This window comes from Drosophila pseudoobscura, chromosome X, assembly GCF_009870125.1.
Source record: "Drosophila pseudoobscura strain MV-25-SWS-2005 chromosome X, UCI_Dpse_MV25, whole genome shotgun sequence".
NCBI classification, from domain to species: domain Eukaryota; kingdom Metazoa; phylum Arthropoda; class Insecta; order Diptera; family Drosophilidae; genus Drosophila; species Drosophila pseudoobscura.
The window spans coordinates 7,098,776-7,122,212 of NC_046683.1; the positions used below are offsets into that span (position 1 = coordinate 7,098,776).

Genomic DNA, 23,437 nt, shown 5'->3' on the forward strand with positions numbered 1-23,437 from the left:
TACACTTAGCGATAAATTCTCATTAGAATCAATCAATCGATAAACGATTAAAATTCGGGATATATTTCTTTACGCTCGGTCTACACTTTTCCATATCTGGCAATCTTCAATACGAATACCTTTAGATATTTTGGGACTTGATCGATAATAAACAAAAAAGGCATTTTCGCAAGCCCACTGAAGACATCCTGTTAAGGACAAAGCGATTTAAATCACTAAAATTATGGGACACCAGCTCGCACATCTTTCATTCGATAAATCACCACATACTCGTATATCCCTGCAATATCGAAGCCAATCAATCAATGCCGTAATTCTGTGTAAACCGCACTGTTCACACCTCTTCAAAAATGCAACTCGGGAAGCAGGAAAGGGGAGGGGAGGTACGTACAGAGGACATTCTTTGTGCCCGGAGCCGGGACCGAAACGTAACGAAATGGGGAATAAGTTATATGCACCAGCCGGCACCAGGTGACCCAGATGTCATTCAGGCACTCAGGCGCTAAAACATGGCCCTCAACACACAGCACAGTATGGCCAATAACAATAAAGGCAACACCAGAGCCAGAGCCAGTGCCAGTGCCAGTGCCAGAGCCAGAGCCAGTGGCGTCGCCATTCGGCGGCTCGTGTCCGTGTCCGTGTCCGCACACAGAAGCTGAAGAAAATTCTATTGTGTAATGGTCGTCGTCGCTTCAGGTTCTGGCCATTCAAACCTGACAGCGTTGTTTAATGGGCAGTTCCTCAGTTCCCTCAGAACCCAGAGAACCCCTTCCTTCAATGCTACGGACAGGTCGCAACCGTTCGCATGTACAGATAAAAATTTATTGCACAACTCAAAATCAGAGGCCAGGCGGAGGGGACACTGGACGGGCGTCCCGTGCCTTTGTGCGGGAAGACCCTCTACATAAATTTCATTCCAAAAAAAAAAGAAGAAAGGAAAAAGGAAGGTTCACGGAGGAAGAGAAAAACAACAACTGTGGGGCAGAGAGGCAAAGAAAATCGTTAACTTGGGGCCCCCCAGAAGTGCCCCCAGAGCCACAGTTTTATCCTGTACACAAAGCTCGGGCACAAAACATTATTCCGCTTCCCGACTCCCAGCTGAATCCCAGAGTCAACCATACACCCCTCCCCTCCCCACCCCAGTCCACCTCTACCTCCACTCGAGTCGAGTCGACTCGACGACTCACCTCAGTGACGACCTCGTTGCATTCGTCAGAAGCGCTGTTAGCACATTTTCTAAAAAGGATGCGATAACACGGCCCTCGGCGAAAAGCTGGGAGAAAGTTGAGGGGTCACACAGTCTAATTGTACGGAAGCCCCAACCCGACGAACCGACAATTGCCAGCGGCTCACAAAAGGGCAAAAAGGGCCCGCACACAGAGAAGTAGAAAATGAGAAGCTAATGCCCCAGCAGTCCTAAGAAAACTGACCTTTCAATAAAGGCAAATCTGAATGGGAAACACATCTCATAGATTAGCGAATTTCATTCGCAGATTCTCAAGTTCTCATTACGCGGCACTTTGCGGGTTATTCCTTAAATGGGATTCACTGGGAGAGGGAATGAGAGAGAGAGGGCTATAATAATGATCCAATCGACCCGATCACTAATAAAGAAAACCGTCAGGACATTTATCTTTTAATAGAAGAAGAACTAAGACATCTTTCGTGATTATTTTCCCTCGTCTCTAGGACTAAGAGTGATTCCATTTTCCATAAGATTGGAGATCCCCTTGGATATAGAACTAAGGCATTAACATTTCGAAAATTGATTGAATGGTAATTTAAGATTCTGTCAACCGAACTGCCTCCAAATGCTCCATTTGGAGATCTAGTTCCAAGCCTCAGACAACCCCAAGCACACTTTCTAAGGACAGAAGTTCTGCCCGAAACTCCTGTCTAGCTGTCCATCGTAGTGACGGAGTGAGGGCTAAGAAGCATTTGGCAAATAAAAGAACTGAAACCGAAACAATCCTGACATTTTCGATATGGGTCTGACTTATCCACGAAGCCGCCGATGCCCTCCTCCATCCTGGCAGAACTGTCCAAAGGAACATGCGAAAGCAACAATAGATGATAGACAGCCGGCAGTCGGCAGTCAGTAGTCAGAGCGGAAAGTGAAAGTTATGCCAAACAAAGTTAATGAAGCCATCAACAGGGAACGGTACAGAGCAGAACCCTACTTAGAATCGTCCGTACAGGTACTGGCGGTACTGCTGCACCAGAAATACTCTACATAATACATATAGTCTAATGTTGGGGAAAGTCTTGCGTAATTCATTTGTGCTCCCGAAGCCCCGTGGCAAGAAAATTGTTTTGACAAGAATTGACATTTGCCAGTGTGTGTACCAGCGGCAGTGCCGTGCCGTGCCGTGTGTTGTCGGCACCTGTCAAGATACTGATGGCCACAGTGATACACAGTGATATACATACGATTTGTATACCACGTATACCACGTGTCCCTCCTGGACAGTGTAAATATATACTATATAGTCATCAAGTACACACAGAAAAATATACATAAAATCGCCAAAAATCATACATTAAAAAAAATTTATTCCACCCTACAAACCAACCCATTACTGCTATGCCACACTGGAAGAGGGTACAGATATACATGCATATCTATCCGACCATACCTCTCTCTCTATCTCTCTTTCCCCATGGAAATTTTAGATGGTAAATTTAGAAAATGATTACCTAAAAATCCATTGAAATATCAATCGTATCATTCAAAATGTTGCCTCCATTCTAGTGATACCCATTATTTTTTCAAGTGTACACGCATAAATACCCCTAGGGGTAGCTGGGGCAAATATCTTTGGGGCATCTTGTGTAAAAACAATTACACATGCATGAAACATTTTTAATGGCCTGGCCTGGCCAGAGTAGAGTCGCGCAGGCAGGAGGGCTGGGGCTGGGCTGGGCTCCCCCGAAAATACTATGCTGAGTCACAAAACGATTCCCCACATTCTTTTTTTTTCTAATTGAGTGAGCGAGTATATGCTTACTTCTTATGTCTATATTGAGGAGTACGAGTCGCGAGTACCAGTCCCGAGTATATAGACACATTAACAATATGTTGTGCAAACAGTGAAATTCGGTGCTCCTCTGCGTTCGAGTCGAAGCCGTTAATATCATGAGCTCTCGCCAACAGCCCCCCAACCCCTAAACTGCCAGCTTTTGAAAAGGGTATTAGCCGGAAAAGAGAGAAGGGGGGGCGGGACGGGGGCCCCATGGACAGATGGGGAAATTGAATAAGCCGTGCGGAGTGTGGGGCATGGAATGGAGAGCGGAGTGAAGTGAAGCGTTGGCAATATGGATATTCAGGTTCATTGCTTTGACATTGATGAGACAGGACAAGGCTACCCCCACACACAATGTCACACTGCCCCACTGGCACAACCCAGAGGCAAGCGGCATGCGGCTGGCGGTAGGCGGCATGCGGCAAAGCGGCAAGGACGGTGTGGGGCACACACGTAGCAGTTACGGACAGGCCACGGACGGACAGAGGGACAGCCACGGATAGAGGGGACTGCCGTTGATGGACTTATGTAAATTGACTATGCAAACTGTATAAATATTTGATCAATTTCCATGTCGCTTCGCGTATTGTGAGCCGCAAGAATGAATGTATTTTTAAGTAGATGCAACCACCGCACACACACCCATGCCCCACGCTCCATGCCACATGCCCCCCACACACAGATACAAACGAAATCAATCAACAGTAAATGGACGCGTCAAAAATCAGCAAATGTGAAATATTCCACCCCATCATCAGCCGCGAGCCCAGGCGCAAAACCAAGTCAAGTCTCCGCTCCAAAATGAAAGGTTATGCGGGTCCTCGGGGCTCCTCCACTCGATATCGGCCCTCCATCCCTCCATGCCTCCATGCCTCCCTCCCCAGCCACCTTTCGACGACGAGAGAGAGTCAATGAAGCGAAAAGCAGAAGGAAGCCCCCACGGCAATCGATGAATACATTTTGGTTATTCACTGAAATCGCTCAAAACAATTATCGATATGAATAAAAGACTCTCTCAAATTATATTCCATGGACATATGTACATGCATAGATGGGCAATGAATGCTGAAATCTTTTATGGAAAATGTATGAAAATAAATATAAAAATCCATGTTGTGTTTTGTTTTTTATCGATTTATGTATACAAGCACTTTTCGATAAATTTTATATATCATCGACATTTTTATCGATATGCTTGTAGACGGGGGGCCGGTCATAAAAGCAAAAAGGCAATCGTAAAAGAATCCATTTTAATAAAATCGTGACATGTTTGAGTGTTTCTTTTATCGCCCTCCACGACAAAGTCATCCTAAAATTCACTGCGTAAATATAATACGAGTCATCCTTCATATCTGATGGATTCTTGTTTTTTTCTAAACATTTTTCCCGCAAGAGATTTAAGGAAATTAAATCGAAATGCTAGATAATATCTATCTGAACTTTTTAATAATATGTATATGAATATTATTGGATAAATTTAGATATAAATCGATTATAATTTTATAAACCTATCGATAAATCTATCCATACAATTTAACGGATAAAAAATGGGAAAATGGACCCCTCTTAAGTATGAATTAGCATTAATCGGCTTTATTAAAATCAGTAAACATATTTCATCGATAGTTGATAATACTTTGTGGACTATTTATCGATAATTTCTTAAGGATTGTGAAATTCAAATAGTTTGACGAGTTTCCATAACAAATTCTGCATATGCAGATACTTATATATGTAGATAGATATACTATATACGTTCATATGCAAATTAAAAAGATAGCAAAGTAATTGGAGAAATCAAAGGGGACGATGATGACGCGACAGCGACGACCATAGAGCGAGAGAGAGAGAGCGAAACACACATGGACACACTCCCACACAATCATCTCCAGCGTGAGTGAGTGAATCGTAATGAGTTTTGAAATGCACACCGTCGGAGTGCCGTCGGTCATTACCGGATGACTGGAATGGAGACGCATTCAACCAAGGATATATGTATATGTGTAGTATATACCCCATCCCTTTTTCCGCTGTTTCCCCGTTTCTCCCGGCGCTATGCCCGCTCCTATGTCTGTCATTATCTCAGAGTCGGAGATGGAGAGGAATATTGAACGAAAGAGATGGTTCGGTTAATTGGAGCGCATGATTGATTACAGTTTCCATTAATTACGCTCACTTTGCTCGCTTTTCTGGTCATTAACCATTAACCAGAGGATTCGCAGCCCCGGGGCCTGGGGTTAGGAGCAGGCCCCCTGCTCGGGCTCGGGCTTTGGCCTGATGACATTTAAAATTCAAAAGATTAACCAAATAAATCAAGATTCGATCAGGGCACCGACCGAAATTGATTCAGTTTTAAGAGCGACCCTCCATTAGCGGGAAAACGAGAAACTACTTAAGAATTCAGGCCCCAAATACAACAGAAAAGAAATACATCAAGGGACGACAGATATGGGGATGTTCCTGAGAATAAAGATATTTCTGGGAAATGAGACTGGGACTGGGACTGCGACTGGGACTGCGACTGGGACTGGGAGTGCGACTCGGATCTATTTATGGCAAATTCCTGCGCCGCAGACATATTTCACATTGAACAAACGATCGCTCTCTCACATACAAGTGCGTTTTGGGGATGGGATATATCTGGGGATTTTGAATGGGCTATGCGTATGGTGCGGAACAAAATGGAACATTGGGTAGCACTGCGGAACGGGAGGGAACGGAACGGAGCGGAGCGGAACGCAACGAGACAGAACACCGATGTCGTGAGTGAAAGCGAAAGCACAAAAATGAAAGAAACATAAAGGCGACACCATTTTTGGACCGCAAAAACCGAGAACCAAACAAAACAAATTTTCGTTAAGAAAAAAGTGTGTGAAAATTCTGTCGAAAAGTTTTGGCATTTTCTTTTCGCTTATTTAATTTGCGTTCATTTGATGTATTTTTGGGGTAATAGGTTTTTGGGGAATATAAACCTGATTGACATTCTATTTACAATAGTAGCAATTTCTGAGTGGAAATATATGTACACAGGTATATACTCGTATATTTATGCCTCATCCTGCAATAAAATGTCTGGCGGAATGGGCCTTTGCCAAGTTTTTACAACTGACTTTTAATGGGTATTTAACGATGATTTCAACAACAGAAGAATAATTGTACTTATACTCGTATAATGGGTTCCGAAAACTTATGGAAGAACACCTTGATGACAAGGCCAAGAAAACTATATGGATGGTCTTGAAAAGTTTATTCTATTCTTCTAGCAATTAAAATACACCTCTCATTTCAACATTAATTGGCCATTGGACCACCAAATGTATTTATTCCCGAACAAAAGCGTTTCCGTAAAGCATTTATTTTCTATAACTAAACCTTTTTTCGTTCCCTTTCGTGTGTACTAAAGCCCACCCCACAATTAAATCAATTACTAAAACATGTTTTATACAATTAATGGCCATAACTTTGTTACGCTTAACTAATAGAATCAGGTGTAATTACAGCTCCCAATCGATGGAGGCCTCCGCTGCGTATACGTAACGTTCATTCGATTACCCATACGAATAACGAATAACGTATTCAATAAGCAATTTCCGTTCTCCGAACGGTCCTTATTGAAGGGTCTTTGAGAAAAGTTTAAGAAGTTTTCGCTATTGCATGTTTAAAGTTTTTGAAGCTGTCTTAAAGCCGTGCAACCCACTCAATCATTGGCGATGTCTGTGGCATGCTTCTTGTGCTTCGACCACAAACTCAATTTGACTGTTCATGAATTTTCCATGAAGATTCCAGCACCAGGAGCAGCAGCAGCAGGAGGAGCAATCACTCATTGTTTCACTGTGGTTTGGGTCTGGGTTTGGGACTGGGTCTGTGTCTGGGACTGGCACTGTGACTGATGCTTGTTGGAATCTCAAATTGCATTTTCGAGCATAGCCCAATCCATTGTGTGAATTTGCATGACCGCAAGAGCAGGGCCCAGGCTGGAACATGCCACATGCCCCACACAGAGGCAGCCTGCCGAACATGTCATTCCACGGCTGGGCATGGCACAGGGCCTTTTCGCCGGGTGCTCTCTGCATTGCTCTGCCTCTCTGATTGCACAGCACTCGAAAGCTCCTGTTACTGCGCCCCGCTGCTCCTTTCCCCTCCCTCCACTGCTGATTCTTCCAACTGGAGGACCGCTCTTGTTCGCTGCAGCCAGCGGCGGCGGCCTGCGGTTTGTCCCTAATCTGCATATCGCCCTTCTGGCAGCTGGCAGATTCGTACTGCGGCGAGTTGGAGGACCGTTCACCGCACACATAACTCATTTGGAATTCACGCCTGCAACGATTTCGACGCTTGCAACGCTTGAAACGCTTGCAAGGCACTCCTCCTCTCGCTCAACCACTTAAACAATCAACTCTACCGCTTGGACAATCATCCACTCTCCCATCTCCAGCTCACAGTGATTCTCCCGCTTGGACATTCGTCTCCCGTTTGCAGCTCCTCCTCCTCCTCCCCCATGGATGCACCTACTTTCTCCCGCTGTGCTGTCTCTCTCTCTCTCTCTTGCTCTGCACTTGGCTTACAATTATTGCTGCTTGAGTCAGTGTTGCATGGTGTTGGTGGAAGGGGGTATATTTATACAGGGTGTGCGTGCGTGTGTGTGTGTGTGCATACAGGGTGTGCTTTTTTGGTATACCCACTGTGATAGTTTGCGCCGCCTTTTTGCAATATTCGTTGTTTCTGTGGGAGGTTCTGGGGCTGCAGCTGCTCCTTTTACTGCTCCTGCTCCCGTTCCCGCTCCCGTTGTGGCTCCTTCAGTTAATGGCTTCCACTGCTGCAGCTGCTGCTGCCACTGGTGGTGCTGCCACTGGTGCTGCTGCTGCTGCTTTTCTCTTGATAAAATCGGCAATATTTTTGGCACGCGCGTGTCACTGTGCAAGGAGTACAACGAGTAGTATATGGATACAACACAAATGCTGCTGCAGTCCGTCCATATTGCCATTTATGCATATGTATATGTATATATGTATATGTGTATATGTGGGTGTTTGTGGGTGGTTTCAGTGTTTGTGTGAGAAAACGTCAAAGAGCGTTCCAGCAGCCGTCACCGTCAGTGTTGTTGGAGTGGCTTATGTTGGTGGATTGGTGAACTCCATTCGCTGTTGTTGAACTTTTTGCAACTGTTGTTGAAGTTTTTTCTTCTGTTCCTGCAGTTGCTCTTGCTCGTGTGTATATTTTGCCCTTAGCTCTATAATTCGGTCCCCCTTTTGTTGTAGTATTGCCTTCTGGTACTTCAATGTTTCCGTATGTCTTGCCAGATATTCTTGATGGTCTTCAAGTTCTTTATCTTTTTTCGGAAGTTTCTTCTGCTGCTGTTGAAGTTTTTCCTCCAGTTGTTGTAGAGTTGCTGCCTCTGGTTGCTTCTGTTGTTGGTTTTGTTTTTGTTGCTGTGGCTGTTCCTGTTGTTGTTGTTGTTGTTGTGGCTGCTGTTGTTGTTGTTGCTGCTGCTGTTGATGTTGTTGATTTTCGTGTTGCCGAGTGGACATTTTCATACGAGTTTCCATTTGCGGCCGCAATGGGCCACTACTTTTCTTGCACTTGTTTTATTTTAAACAAGAATATATGTACATTTATGAACTATAGAATAACAGCAAAAAAAAATTTATTTATATAGATATATGCATACGAGTATATATGTATATTTATATACGTATACGCGACACCCACGACGAGGCGCATTCAACTCCGTGTTGCAAGTATCCGCTGTTTCTCCTCCACCTCCACCTCTGCCTGTGACTGCCCCTTCCACCTACAGTTTTATTCTGTTGGTTTTTATTATAATTTATCTCTTTCTTTCTTTCTATTTTTACGGGCTGCCGCCACTGCGGCCACTGACTGCACAACTTGCAACAATATTGTCGCCTGCGATTCGATTTCGAATTCGAGTGCAAATTTCGAATACCGTGTGGAATGCCCCACAGTCCGGGATGCTGTCCGGAAGAGAGAGTGAGAGTGAGAGGGCGGGGGGGAGGCAGGAGTGACTGACTGACTGACTTGCACTCTCAGTGGGCCCGCAGGCAGAGCCATGTAATGGCTAAGTGCTGATTCGAATTACCCATCCCGTCCAGTCCCGTTCGTCGCTCATTGACCCTTTCTCTTTGTCCAATTCCCGCTGGCACTCTCTAGCCATCCCTGTCTTTTTTGAGCACTATCTCCCTTTGTTTTACTCTCTTGTACACCCTCCGGCGGCTCTCGCTGGCTAACTGTAAATGCAGTTGGTGTCTGTCAAGATATCCAACTGTAAATTACCCCGTAACAGTAAATGGACTCTTGCACTCCCACTGACTCCCACCGACACCACGATCAATGTACCCTGTGGATGCAAGGTGCATCGGAGTCGCACAAAAATCACTCACTTTCTCTTTCTCAATCGCTCCTTTTCACTTGAATTGAAATATACAGCTATGGTGTTGAGGGCTCTGTCCCTCTTCTCCGATCAGCCTATCTCTCCATCACTCCATCACTCTCTCTGTATCTCCCTCTCTCTGTCTACATATGTATTTCTAGCTCCCTCTGTTAACTGTGACTCCTGTATGATGCTGCATTTCATGCAAATCCCGTTATTATTATTATTGCACCTTACACGCTTATACGCTGCTATGCATGTCTGTGTGTCTGTGTGGGTGTATGCTTGTGTGTTTGCGACTCTTTTGCGTGGGCTTGTGTGTGCGGGTGTCGAATTGTGTGTGTGTGTTTGTGACTGAAACAAAGTTCGAGTGCGACTGCTGCGCGACGACGGGGGCCGCGTTGAACTTTTGAACACACAGACACGGACAGAGGGCGTCCGTCCGTCTTGCTTTCACGTTGATGTTTCCGTTAGTGTTGTTTGTGCGATACTGACTCAATTTGTTGCTCGGCACCGTGTATATACGACATCGACGTCGACGCTGACGCTGACGTTCCTGCTCGGTCGGTCGGTGGGTCGTCGTTGTTGTCGTCGTCGCGGCGTTCGGTCGGCTGTTGGTCGGTCTCGGTCTCGGTCTCGGGCCCTCTCTCGCTTGTGGGCGTGGAGGGAGTCCCGTTTAGTGCGGCCAGAAGCGTCGGCCACACGGGCGGGACAGGCACTGGGCCAGGAGTCGGTCGAGTTATAAACGGGGCTCGGGGGTTTGGGTCGAGTTCGGGTTCGGGTTCTGATGGGGGTCGAGTCGAGTGTCGTTCTTGCGCCAACGTTTATGCTGCTTCCTTTGGAGCCCCATCCCCTTTTCCAGCGGTGTGGCCGCGATGGGAGCTCTTCTTTCTCATAGAATCCACTGGCAGCATACACCCCCCTCGAGCATAGACCACAACGCCTCTGTCACACTTCTTATAGAGTGCTGAAAAAGCATATAACGGCGCTATGCCGAATGAATGCAGATTGCTGGCAATCGGTAGTCGGAATCGGAATCGGAATCGGAGTTGGGAATCTCGACTTGCAATCGGGAGTTGCGAATCGTTATCGAGATTCGGAGTCGGGAGTCGCAACTCGGAAACGAGAGGCGAAATGAGGTGCTAGAATGGGAATCGCTATTCCAAATTGGAGTAGTCGGAATCGGAGTCGTTTATCGGGAGTTGTAATCGTAGGAATCGAAATTGAGAAACATTATCAGAGTTAAAGCCAAAGCTAGAGTTGGAGAGTTTTCTAAGGCCCTCCTCCTGGTGTAGATCAACGGATAGAGAGCCCTTGAGAGTTTCAAAGTTGATTGGATCATCTTAGAGAAGACATAAGGCGAACCAAAGGATAGACACTTCTTTCGGAGAACTCACGAATTTGTTTAACTATTTGGAACTATTTTTTTTAATTCTATCAAGAAACCCCTGCTTTTAGAAAATTTTACGACTCTGGACTTGCGAATAATGATCTGTCAGATCGTTTAAATATTCAATAAACCAATTTATGCTTTATTATATAAGGGGTTGGGTTTTCATTTCATGATTCATATTTTCAACAGAAGAGCCCCTGAAGAATTTCGTTAAATTCTACAATTGACTTTTTGTATATCTCATCAAAAGACCAAGAAGCTCCTTTTAAGCTTTTTTCCACTCAAAATGGAGAAATTTCTGAACCTTTTTGAAAGGGGCAAAGTGCTCGGACTTTTGGAGGGTCTCCGCAGTTCCGTTGCGTCACCGATGTGGCGTTCGTTTCTTGCCACCTTTAATATATGGAGCGGCGGCGGCGTGGTGCAGTGTTGAGGTAGCCGCTCAGTGGTAATGGTAAATTTATGGTTCTGTGGGCGGGAACAGATGGCGGAATGGCGGAATGGCCGGGGACTTGGCGCTAGGGGCGGGCGGCGAGGGGCGGGGGGCTAGGGAGCAGTATGCTCCTGGCGCTTGACGCTTGGCGCTAACGGTGGTTGTTGATGCTTGTTTTTGTAATTCCCATTCACATTGTAATTACCTCGTTTTTATGTCCACTCAGAGGGTATTATGGCACTTCGAGGCAGATGGTGGCAGCAGATCTGCTGACTCTGAATAAATCTTGGGCCGAACCAACTGCCTGTCCTCACAGAACATTCCCAGTCAAACAGAAGACAAATCGAATGACTATATCCATACCCATATCTTTCAGGAAAACTATCTGGGTAGAACCAACTCTTTGTGTGGGAAACACTTCAGTCCTTGAAGATAATTCAGTCTAACCCAGACAAAAGGCAAAATGATCTGTTGTGTGGCTGAGGCTATAGATTTCCCAGGGTATTGACACCTTCGAAACCTCTACCGAGAACAGAAGTTCTTTCGGTGTTTTTTTTTTTACTGTTTTGTTTGGTCTTTTTGTTTTGTTGTATGCGTTTTTGGTTACAGCTCGAAACTGGCACGAGTCTCGACTTTTATCGCACAATACACACATGCCACTCACGCAGAGGGACAGACAGAGAGAGAGCGACTGAGAGAGAGAGAGAGAGAGAAAGAGAGTGATATAGAGAAAGAGACAGACAGATGGAACATTGATTTGGCATTTGTTTTTGCAGCTCCGGTTTTGACTTAATGCCCTCCGTCCCGTACCTCCGATTATTATTGCAGAAAACCCAACATAAACTAAAAAGCTTTTTGCCACCGAAGCTTAGGAAGGGCAGTGTCCGTAAGACTAGGGCTCTAGTGGGGCTCTGGTGGCTATATCCTCGGGTTTACCATGGATTCCGACCGACCGAACAACAGAGACGAACGAATAAAAAGCTGACAGTATTTCCCCAAAAAATTCATTTCATTTTGAGGTTATATCATGCATATATGTACATATGTATGCCCTTACCTGTCCAAAAAGAACAACACACACACACGCACCTGAGCGGGGGGGTGTCTGTGTGTGTGTATTGATTTGTGTGTGAGGACAACAGGGGATTCCCCCAACCACCAACCTGTCGCTGCTAAGCAGCCCTCCCCTTGCTACATCCCGCCATTAAAATGGGAAAATTGCTGTACATAATTTATGAAAAACCTTTTCACTAAATAGTTTGTTTCCCTTTGCTACCCCCAAAAAAAAAAAAACAGCAACAAAACAAAGTTATTCAAGCGAAATAACTTTCTCCCTAAACGAAGAAGCAAAAAAAAAACCAGAGAAAATATTTCCAAAAATATCCCAAAGCCCCTGAAGCAGAAGTGGAAGTTGAAGCAGGAGATGGAATCAATAGGGCTTATGGGAGGAGCACCCACACTCATACAAAGTATTTATATCTCAGGGAGAGACATCTTTCATCTTCGAACATCTGCCAGGTGGTTTACCGATAAAAAAAAAACAAAAAAAAAACATGGAACACATGAACTATTTAACTACCGAAAAGTAAAGAAAATCATACATATTCATAGTCTCTTATTTTCCAGCTCTTGCTTCATTAGGGACTCATTTCTTTATCAACGGAATTCTGGATTCATTTCTTATAGATGTTGAATGAATCATCTGCCATCTTTTTCGTATGTCCTTAATAAAGGAATTCTTGATACAGTGATACAAAAGATGCTACTCTCTCGTACATTTGGAAATCAAATCTTGTGTCATACGAAATATCGGTATTCGTGACAGAAAACAGATCCCAGACCCACGGACCTCTCCGCCAAGACGGAGCTTGTATACTTTCCCACCAAAACAAATAAAACGATAGACGACGCGTCAGGAGGCCAAAGAGAAGCTCGATTATTGGGGCCAGGCGCGATTACGTACAATCCGAAAATTGGAGCACATTAATCAAGCCAATTAATACTCGAAAAAAACCAAACCTGAAAACAAAAAGACTCGAAAACCCTCCGTAAAAAAGGTCAACCAAAGACTCGTGAGGCGCCAGCAACGGCAGCAGCAGCAGGGGGGGAGGACTGGAATGGGTGTAAGATAGGTAAGATAGGTATGTAACCCCCTGGCTTTAACCCTACTAATTTTCAAAATGGAAATGCTTACGAGTTGGAGAGGCGGGAACCTAGGCGAAAATGATTAACGAACGAAGCTTGCGACAGACAGGATATAATAATTTATTGATACCAAGCACACACACACACACACACACACACATATACGACATAAGGATACATCCATGGAATAAACACACGCGTGTCGTATCCTCCTCTACACCTTGGACATTCGCTGGTTCATTCTCCTGGTCAAGGCTCTGGGCTCTGGGCTCTGGGTTTCACCTTACAAGCTCCTATCCATGGACTTGACAACTAGTTTGCTGGCTTCCTGTTTTGTCCGACCTCCGCACGAGGGCCCCTCTGGAGCACACACACACCTACCTACATACATACGGACATACAAACATACCTGCTGAAGCGACCACGAACCAATCCACCCACAGAGTTGGTAAATCGGTGACCTACAAAACAGCTAATCGTTTCTAACGGCCAAAAAGTTGCTCCTGTTCGTTTTTGTTGGCTCGGGATTTGGGGAGTACCCTGAGAGGCCCGAAAGACACGCACGTGTTATGGAGATACGTAGCCAAGGACTATCACTAGGAATGGGGACGGACACCCCATTCCATTCCATTCCATTCTATTCCATTCCGTTCCCCGCAGTGAACGAACGCCTCTTTTGTGTTTTGCTTTTTCAATAAACAGTGTTTAATTTTAGTTGCAGTTTCTTATGCACATTCTTATACACAACATGTAGTAGTAGTAGTAGTAGTAGTCAAAGGATGAACTTAATTATTAGGCTTGAATCTTGAACATAGAGTTAGGTTACAGTACAATCTAGGTTTGAGACTCCATCGATCTTAAGTCAATTAAGGGTTGATGTCTACCCCCCATAGGGCCTTTGCCATAGCATACTTTCCAGAGCAATGCGATCCAAGGTTTCAGCTTCAATGAGGCTCCGGGTAATGCATAAACTTATACTTAGTTTTTCTAATAGAAACAAAAAGAGATCTCGAGAAGGATCTCAAGAGCAGAAGATTCTAAATCCATTGTTATTAAGTTTTTATAGTAGGAAATGGAAAATGAAAAAGATTGGCATTAAAGTTAAAGAACAACTGAGCGGAAATGTGTTTTGAAAACATATTTCAGTATATTTTACAAAAAGATATTGGTATTGAATGTTTCATTATGTGGAAACGGAATGGAAAAGACTTTGCTTAAAATAAAGTCATTAAGACTGGAAAAATATGGACTCGTACCTTATAAAGAAATCTGGAGTCGAATGGGAAAAGTTTGAAAGTATATTTCGTTATACATTTGAAATTTAAAAGAGATTCGAGTGAACAACATTATCCACTATGAAGAAAATGGAAATGAACAATTTTAAGTATAGTTTCGAAAGAAAATAACGATTTGAAGATAACAGTCTAAAAGTTTAAAGCTTAAAGTTTGAAGAAAACGTTTTTGGAACATATTACATTATACTTTCTAAAGAATATAGTATTTGTATAATGATAGTGGTGCGGAATGAAAAGGTAACAGTTTTATGTTTCAATCAATTCGAGTGAAGAAGAGTTTTTGGGAATATGTTTCATTAGAGTACGTGTACGAGTACGATTATAAAGATGAAGATTCATAGTGGTCCGTTGCCGGTGGTTTTCGTATGAGTATAAGACACAATTCATTGCATTCTGAGGATGAGAGATCGTTCAGAGATAAGGTATAGACATGGATAGATTACAATACGAGCTTAGTTTCCGTTATCTGGTTGTTTTTTTTGGCACGCCCCAAGGCCCTCGTTTTGGATCTCGTACAATCAGTGCGGATGGGAACTACAGACCGACCGAAAGACAGACAGACAGAAAGATATATCCATTTATTATAAACCTGAACAACAGGTGGAACGGAAGGTACACACGCACGCATACACGCACACACACACACAAACACACACATACATGGAACTGTATTGGCTAAACGATAGTCGTATATCTCTATATATGGGATGGATCCCCCTCGGGTCCGGTCACCAAGTTTTTTTAGACATCGACGACCATTTTCTTATGGATATCGGTGTTGCCCACCACCGAGCAGAACTCATCGAAGGATATCTTCCCGTCCTCGTCTTTGTCGGCAAAGCAGATGGTCTTGTCGACGATCTGCTGCAGCTGTGTATCCTTCAGATTGTTGCCGACCATCATCTTGAGCACCTGGAAGAGCTCACCATTGGAGATGTACCCATCGTTGTCCATGTCATAGATGCGGAAGGCGAAGCGCAGCTTAGAGAGCTTGTCGCCGCGCACGCTGAACTGGGAGACGCCCTGGATGAACTCCTTGAAGTCCACCTCGCCGTTGCCATCCGCATCGAAGATGTCGATTACGCGCTGCACCAGCGGATTCTGCTGCAGCTCCGGCAGAGACATGAACTCGTCGATGCTGAGGGCGCCCGAGTTGTCCAGATCTAGCTTCCGAAAACGCTTGCCCAATCGCCGGATCTCGTCCGCATCGAAGTTGGAGCACATGTCCATCGGCAGGGAGGTCTCGTTACCCATATTTGGCCTTGTTTCTGATCCTTAAACGGATTCCGTTTGATCTAATAAAAACTGAGCACTGAGTAAATACCACTGAGTAAAAACTGAGTATACCACATCTTGTGGGTGGGACATGGGACATACCTGTGGGCTTCTGTATTTTGGTGAGTCCTTCCTCTCGCTCTCGCTCTCTCTGTCAATCGGTTGTATTCCTCAGGTGGAGGTCCTGCTCTCTGCATGAAATGAAAAGAGAAGAGAATGTGTAGCAACACTTTTATTTTGGGGCCTCAATCATATCGATTTTCCACTAGGAAAATCTCATCCTGACGCCTGCACTTTTTCGCTTTCTTTGATTTCAGGCTGTGTTCTCCGGTGAACTGATGGCTAATCAGTGGTTGAGGATTCACCCAAGCTGTCACCCAGGCTTGGATTTGGAATATTTTAACGTTTACCAATGGGAAAATTACCATAAACCAACAGTCCAGCGATTTGTTAACTCTAAATCTCTCTACAGCAAAAACACGACTGATTCCGGGAGGGTTTTTCCTCCATTCGTTGTGTAGCCATGGCATAACAATATTAGGTATGGCTAACAACCCAGGGAGCTGTCTTATTTCAAGGTACTTAAGTGTTTATTTTGCCAATTTCGAACGTTTATAGGTATGTTCCACAGTTCTTTAGTTCTACAGATATTTTCTTCTTTATTTGCATATATAATTATAAACATTCCATAGGCCAACGGACACATTCGATAACAACTCGCGGTTGATTCTGTATTTTTGACTTAAAAATGGAAATTCCAGTTACAGATAGCAGCTTATTTAATAGGCGCAGATATCAAAAATTTCTTATTTATGCAAATGTTCATATTTTTGATGATACGTTTCTAGTAGGACAGCTAACTTTAAAAAATGCTCCTTCAAGGATATAAGGACACCAAAATTGAGTGATTCAATAAGATTTTAAGGAGAATTTCGCCGTCATGTGAGAACATCGAAGGGAACTGTAACTGTGAGGAGAGAGTATTGGTAGCTTCCCCATACCTTAATATAGATATACCCTGGTAACGATAAAAGGCACAGACAGGCGCAAGAACTCTTTTTGGTCTCAATGCAACTGCAGTGTGCCAGAGCGAGACGGCGGTGGCACGAGTTTAGGAGAGAGCACAAGAATGTCCGGGCAGCAGACTGTTGCTTCTCGCACCTGAAATGCATTTATTTTGTGGCATACATTTGGGAGTACAGATCAATCTACGCATCGCAATAAACATTTGTGAATACATTTTGAAAACGTTTAAGAAACATAACTGTCAGGTATTTTCATACGCGTTAGGTAATTTTATCCGATAAATATGTTATCGATGCCAGAGCGCGTTGGACTGTATATTCAAAAAAAAATTCAACAAAATTTCGCGTAGGCGTATTATTTTGTAGGGCTTTACCGAATACATAACATATAAGTACTTTAAGCGTACAAGGTAAACAGCCAGTGGAAAACTTAATACCTAGGCTTACACAAAATTTAAATTAAACAAAAAAAAGGTGACTACAGAGCATTGACCTGCTTCTTTTTCTCTTCCAGATAGTCCTCCTCATCCGTGCTAACAACATATACATCTCGTGACTTGGGTTTAACCTGCTGCTTGCCCTGCTCGGCCTTTTTAAGGATATTTTCTGCAAAAGGAAAGAGTTGTAAATCGATTCTCAAGATCCAGGCAGAAGCAGAGACAGACACTCACCATGTGCAACGCGCTCCAGTTCATCTTCAGTGTCGATACCGGAAGAGATATCGTGGGTGACATTGGTATTCTTCTCCTGGTTATGATCTGCATCATCTATTTCCACCATCACGGGAACAGACATTTCGATATCGCCAGACAGCTGCGGCTCTGGCCGGGCTTTTGGCTTCAGTGATTCGTCGTGCAGCTCCTCATCGCTCTCTGGCCGGCCCACCTCGTCTGTGTCCAAGGCATATCGACGCCATGGCAAGTACTTCTTATGTGCATGACACTTCTCGATCCAGCTGCGGGTCACGATCTTGCCCTTTCCTTTGACCTCCCTATATTTGGGAGTGTTCTTAAAGGCGCAGCTGCAAGGAATGAAAGCCACAATTAAAGGCCGAACGGCTACGAATGTAGAAGATGAGACTTACATCAGATGAGTGCATCCGGACTCCCAGTCTGCCTTATACCTGGCCCCCATGGCCGTTGCCTTTGAGCGAAGGTCCGCGCGATCTGGATTCTATACGGGAAATAGGGCCTTAGTTATGCGATCGATTGTATACTTCTGTGTATGACTGTGTCTTGCCTGTATCCCGCTGATGACCAGGACCACGCCGCGCAATAGCTGATTAAAGGGTCGATACTGGATGGTGCTTTCTTTTATCTTCAACTTTTTGGCTGGCGTGGCAGCGCCTCGAGTGGGCGATGAGTGGCGCTTATGAGCCGACGGTCTGGGACTCTCCTTTGATCTGCCGCTATCCCTATCCCTGGACTTGTGGCTCTCCCTTTGGTTGTCGCTCTCCCTTGGTTTGTGGCTTTCCCTTGATCTCTCCTTGGGAATATCCTTGGGCTTGGGGCTGTCCACTTTTGGTGGCGCCTTGTCTATGGAATGACGCTTGGACTTGTCTTTCTTCCGCTCCTTCTCCTGTTTCTCCTGCTCCACGCGTCGCCTGTCCTTGTCAGCCTCAAGGTGCTTGCTCCAGCGCTGCTTCCTCGGATTCGTATCATCGGCATTATCGTCATCGTCGTCATCCCCGAATAAAAGTGAAGCCCGATTCCGATCCAGAGGCTTTGCATCCGTCTTACCCTCGCCAGCAGGAGAGGCAGAACGTGACTCTGAAGCCGGCACTGGCGCTGGTGCTGGTGAGGGAGCCGGCGACACTGAAAGACTCGATGGTTTTGTGTTGCTCAGCCGTCGCATTACTGCAGGGGCGTCTCGAATGGCTGCTGCTGTGCTGGCCGGAGCAGCTAATCCCTGAGACTCCTTCCAGCGCTTGAAGCGCATTAATGGTGTGTCCGTATCGGAGTCTGGCGATTCCTCGCGCATTTTGAATGCCCCGAATTGCATTATCCGCTCGGGTATCAGCGATTTGGCTTTGGACGCAGCTGCTGTGGTACTTGTGGCAGCCGCTTGGGCCGTCACGTGAACCTTGACGAAGGACAGACCGTACTGCACGTGCTTGTTGAATGGCTGAGTGCAGACGATTTTCAGAAGCTTCCATTTCTCGGGCAGTGCGGTGGAGTCAAGGGCTGAGCTGCTGAAGCAGCGCACACGATTTTGGTTGCTGGAGTTCTTGCTCTCGATGGGTGTCATGAAGGAGCTGGAGAGGAGAAGTTCCTTGAAGTCGTCCGCCTTGCAGCCCGTCCGGCTGACGAGTACCTCAATGAAGGCGGCGTGCTCATTGCCAAGGTCGATGCCGGTGACCTGCTGCGGCTCGGCAAACTCCAGTATCACATAGGCGGACTTCTCGCCGACCGCTTGCGTCTTCCATTTCTTGCCGGCGTTTTCCTTCAGCAGATTCTCGGCCACATGCACCTGTAGGATATAGCAACATGTGATTTAGCTAGCGGAGAAGGGATTTCGTCTTGACATCTTACCGGATCCTCGCTGCTGACTTCTCGCACGGATTTCAAAATCGCGATCGGCATTTCGCAATGTTTTTTCTGGGACCGATTCGCGCCAAACGAGATGCCCGAATATATCCGATTAATCAATCAATTTTCTACTTGACCGGCTTGTTTTAAATACTTGTCTTGTTTTCCTGCTACGGCGATTGCTTGGATTATTTTTGGCTCAATTTTGGCTCCTCAACAACAATGTAGCGTCTTATAAGATGAACAAACAAACTTTGCCCACTTAAGCCCCCTATATTTAAATAGTTCAACTACTTGAGGTACATAGCGGAAAATATTAACAATTGTAAATTTTTCTTGTAGATCCCTGCCATCTTTCCTCTGGACTTAAAAACAACCACGATATCTTTCACCTGAACTGGGCTAAAATGATTCAATTTTCATTATTTTCGGTGGAAAATTAAAAAACCCCCCTGGCTTACAGTGGGTTAATCATTTTCCGTCAAGGATTGGAAACCATTTTCCTCGATTTTGATATTCCCTAGAATATTGCTAGATAGATAGGTCTATCAGCCCTGCCCACATAATTTTTGTCCAATTAATAAACCTCTTTTCTACTTGACTGGTTTATTTTAAATACTTGCTTTTATTGAATTACCGTACCTGTTTATGAAATCGAAATTGTTTTTGGGCGCGAATAAAATCTGTGTAATAATTTTCGGCGCCGGGAAAAGAACTACACGGTAACTACATATTTGCTACACGTTCCTACACATTTCCTACATAATGGAAGGAAAAAGAGGGTATGGAGAAGCGAAGTTCGTACGAACCTAGCAATTTTCCTTGGCTGTTTTTGCCTGTTTTCCATACCCCTTTCTTTATCCCGATTAAAATTACGACTCATTTGTTCGTGGCACTATGAGCGTCTGATCCTCAGCATTATACCGTCTAATTTTAAAAATATACTAAATATATTCGCCCAAAACAAGATCGAACAGTTGCCAGCAGATGTTTTCGATGCTTTTCGATGTTCCTGCGTCGCAGTGGCAACGCCAGGAGAAAGTGGCAATTAAAAACAAATAAATAACAAGTGAAAGTGCATGCAATTTTAATTAAAAGCAACAAAATATTTAAGGCCAGCAGTCAACAGTTATCATTCTGTGATAATAAAGATGATGGGTTAAGCGAACCTATTCAGTTCGTTCACTGCAGTTCTTTTTTGCTCGTTCGTTCATGAACGACCCAACAACAATTGCCTATCAACAAAATAATGGACGTTAATGCCAGGCCGAAAGAGAAGCCACAGTCTGGTGGCGCTGCTCCAGCCCCACTGCCAGCCAGGGCGGCTGCAATGCCGCCAAGAAAACTGAACGAGACGCTGGCCGATGCGGAGACGGATGCGGAGATCTCCAATGTCAATGCCAATGCTAATATCGACGACTGGATACACTTCTCGCAGTGGATGCACTGCTTCTGTGTGGTCACCTTCGACCTCAACCTGGGCCAGGCCCTGGAGTATGTCTATCCACCAGAGTTCATGCCCAGCGACCAGGAGGTGAGCAACATTTGCTACATGGCTTTCCCCGACTCCAACTCGGGCTGCATGGGCGACACCAAGTTCCACATGCGACTGCGTGCCATCTCCAAGCAGCAGCAACAGCACCAGCAGAAGCCCCTGCCCACCTACAATGGAGACTGTGCGCCGGCCCTGCGCCAGGATAGCTCCCACTACTGGGGCTTCGTCTACTTCCGCCAAAAGCGTGATGCGAACCTGCCGCGCGGCTACTTCCAGAAGAGCTTCATCATTATCACACGCCTGCCCTTCTTCAATCTCTACTACGATATACTGGCGCAGCTGGCGCCCAAATACTTTGACGAGGGCACCGACGTCCTACGGCAGGCCTGCGAGCAGATCAACAGCCACTGGCCCGGACTGCGCGTGGGCCAGACCCTCCACCTGCCACTGCTCGGGTGCAACTATCAGATCTGCATTCCGCGTGCGACCAGCAGTCGCAAATCACCCACCGAATCCTCCTCATCCTCATCCAACGAGCTGTCCGACCCGCAGACACTGGCCAGCAGCAAGGTGCTGGCGTCGGTCAACGAAATCGAACTCTTCCGCTCCCTCAGCTTTGTGATGGAACAGCTGTACACGCTCTGGGAACTAGTCATCACCGCCGAGCCCATTGTGGTGGTGGCCACCTCTCCAGCCGACTGCTCGCACATGGTCCAAGCGCTGGTGGCGCTCATCGCACCGCTGGAATACTGCGCCGAGGCGCGGCCCTACTTCACAATTCACGACAGCGAATTCCGGGAGTTCACCCAGGAGTGTTCCAGCAAAGCGGGACTGCCCGCCTGCATTCTGGGCGTCACGAATCCGTTCTTTATCAAGCTGCTCAAGGATTGGCCGCACATGCTCAGACTGGTGGACAACCAGGTAAGCTATACGGCGCTAAAGCTTCCTCTATCTACATATGCACTTATCTGCCTCTATATTTGCCTCTCTTCCGCTTTTGTATTGCGCAGAAGAACATGCAGCAGCAGCAGCAACTGCTGATGGGCCAGAAGATGGGCTCACACCGCAATGCCACCTCCTTCTCCAGTGGCTCCTCTGCCGATCACCTGTCCAGCAGATCATCAATGAAGACCACTCCGGCTCTGAATGGCGGTGGCAGCTCCAATGGAACGGATGGGAGCTCGGCGTCGGGGCTGCACACCAAGTACAAGCCGTATCTGAAAAAGGACAAGGCGCTGATCAAGAAGGTGCTTCTGGGGCTAAAGACCAAGCGGCCAGAGCATGTGCAGACGGCGCTGATTCGGCGACATTTGCTGGAGCTGACGCAGAGCTTCATGATACCGCTGGAGCGATACATGGCCTCGCTGATGCCGCTGCAGAAGGACATCAGTCCGTTTAAGTCGGCGCCCAATGCGAGCAGCTTCAAGCTGGACGACTTCCTGGCCACTCTGGAGACGGCCGGGCCGCAGCTAACGTCGCCCCTCAAGGGCGACTGGAAGGGCCTGTACAGGCGCTTCTTTCGCTCGCCCAACTTCCGCGGATGGTACGAGTCGCGGCATCGCGAGCTTCAGCTCACCCTCCAGGATCTACAGCTGCAGGCCCTCTCCGAGGCGAATCTGGAGCACTGGGCCCACGACAAACAGGAGGTGGAGATCATCGATATGATACTCAAGCTCAAGCAAAAACTGAATCTCTACAGCGACAAGTCGCATGGCCTGGAGGGTCTAGCCTGGCTCAGCGCCCACAACAGCAGCAATGCCAGCCATCGGATGAGCACACAGCAGCAGATCCAGGCGCAGATCGAGTGCATGAAGGGTCTGCTGCCGCCCGATCTCAAGAATGTGGTGAATCTTTGATCGTTCCTGCAGATCCTTAGCTAAATCAATGGCGCTTCCTACTATACACTACCCCTCAATCCCTCTTCATTAATTGTATGCGAGTGAGTGCCGCCTGCCTGCCTGCCTGCGTGTGTGTGTGTGGCGCGTGTGATGTTGTGTGTTGTAATCCATTAGATGGAGTCCATCAGGGCTTGGGGTAGGTACTGAGCGACGCCTCTTCATAGTTGTATATACGTTTTAACTGTCTAAAATCGGATTTGATCTATTATTGCTATATCCGTGTCTGTTTTAAGTGTAAAATAAACCTCAAACTGAATTCACAAATCGCTTATAATCGTTATATGTATATTCAAGGACACCAATAATCGAAAAGCAAGACACAAGAGTCCCCCGTTTACACCGCGACAAAGAAAAGAGTGTGCCAATTTGTTTGCTGATAAGCGTCTACCAGTCGGTTTCGCGTTACATGCCAAATCGGAGAACGAAACGAGCACTTTCCAGCAGAAATAATTAATTATGGTTCTCCTCTAATGATTTCTGATATGATATGTGGAGGTCGAACTATTATTTCCCCACGTTGGCTTTTCCGAATTTTATTTTTGTGC

The 23,437-nt window shown here is 45.8% G+C and overlaps 4 protein-coding genes across 20 annotated transcripts in view; 1 reads left to right on the forward strand and 3 right to left on the reverse strand.

Moving 5' to 3' along the window:
* The window catches only part of SK (small conductance calcium-activated potassium channel), a 69,626-nt gene extending 59,699 nt beyond the window's left edge, over window positions 1–9,927 (reverse strand). For 8 of the 15 annotated variants that reach the window (XM_033381847.1, XM_033381848.1, XM_033381844.1 and 5 more), the window contains exon 1: window positions 7,703–8,452. The gene's annotated coding sequence lies outside the window, so the exon portion shown is untranslated. Of the gene's footprint in view, window positions 1–7,702; window positions 8,640–9,645 lie in introns of those variants that run through there. The other 7 variants (XM_033381850.1, XM_033381849.1, XM_033381846.1 and 4 more) reach the window with 3 other exon arrangements.
* A 4,123-nt stretch (window positions 9,928–14,050) lies between these two features.
* CanB (Calcineurin B) lies at window positions 14,051–16,481 on the reverse strand. Of its 3 annotated transcripts, none has more exons than XM_015186612.2 (3): window positions 16,372–16,481; window positions 16,049–16,137; window positions 14,051–15,966 (listed from the first exon to the last, which is right to left on the reverse strand). In XM_015186612.2, the coding sequence occupies exon 3, from the start codon at window positions 15,923–15,925 to the stop codon at window positions 15,413–15,415; it is 513 nt and encodes a 170-aa protein (XP_015042098.1). In that variant the 5' UTR covers window positions 15,926–15,966; window positions 16,049–16,137; window positions 16,372–16,481; the 3' UTR covers window positions 14,051–15,412. The 3 variants fall into 3 exon arrangements, with proteins under 3 accessions (XP_015042098.1, XP_015042099.1, XP_001355134.1); XM_015186613.2 differs by having other exon boundaries at window positions 14,051–15,976; XM_001355098.4 differs by having other exon boundaries at window positions 14,051–15,983.
* Window positions 16,482–17,078: 597 nt separating this feature from the next.
* On the reverse strand, window positions 17,079–19,761 carry XRCC1 (DNA repair protein XRCC1). Its single transcript, XM_001355097.4, has 5 exons — window positions 19,503–19,761; window positions 18,211–19,440; window positions 18,056–18,144; window positions 17,643–17,992; window positions 17,079–17,577 (listed from the first exon to the last, which is right to left on the reverse strand). Exons 1-5 carry the CDS (start codon window positions 19,551–19,553, stop codon window positions 17,450–17,452), a joined length of 1,848 nt encoding a protein of 615 aa, XP_001355133.3. The 5' UTR covers window positions 19,554–19,761; the 3' UTR covers window positions 17,079–17,449.
* A 717-nt stretch (window positions 19,762–20,478) lies between these two features.
* Window positions 20,479–23,156, forward strand: LOC4814969 (protein DENND6B). Its single transcript, XM_001355096.4, has 2 exons — window positions 20,479–21,915; window positions 22,005–23,156. Exons 1-2 carry the CDS (start codon window positions 20,749–20,751, stop codon window positions 22,848–22,850), a joined length of 2,013 nt encoding a protein of 670 aa, XP_001355132.3. The 5' UTR covers window positions 20,479–20,748; the 3' UTR covers window positions 22,851–23,156.
* The last annotated feature ends 281 nt before the right edge of the window (window positions 23,157–23,437 follow it).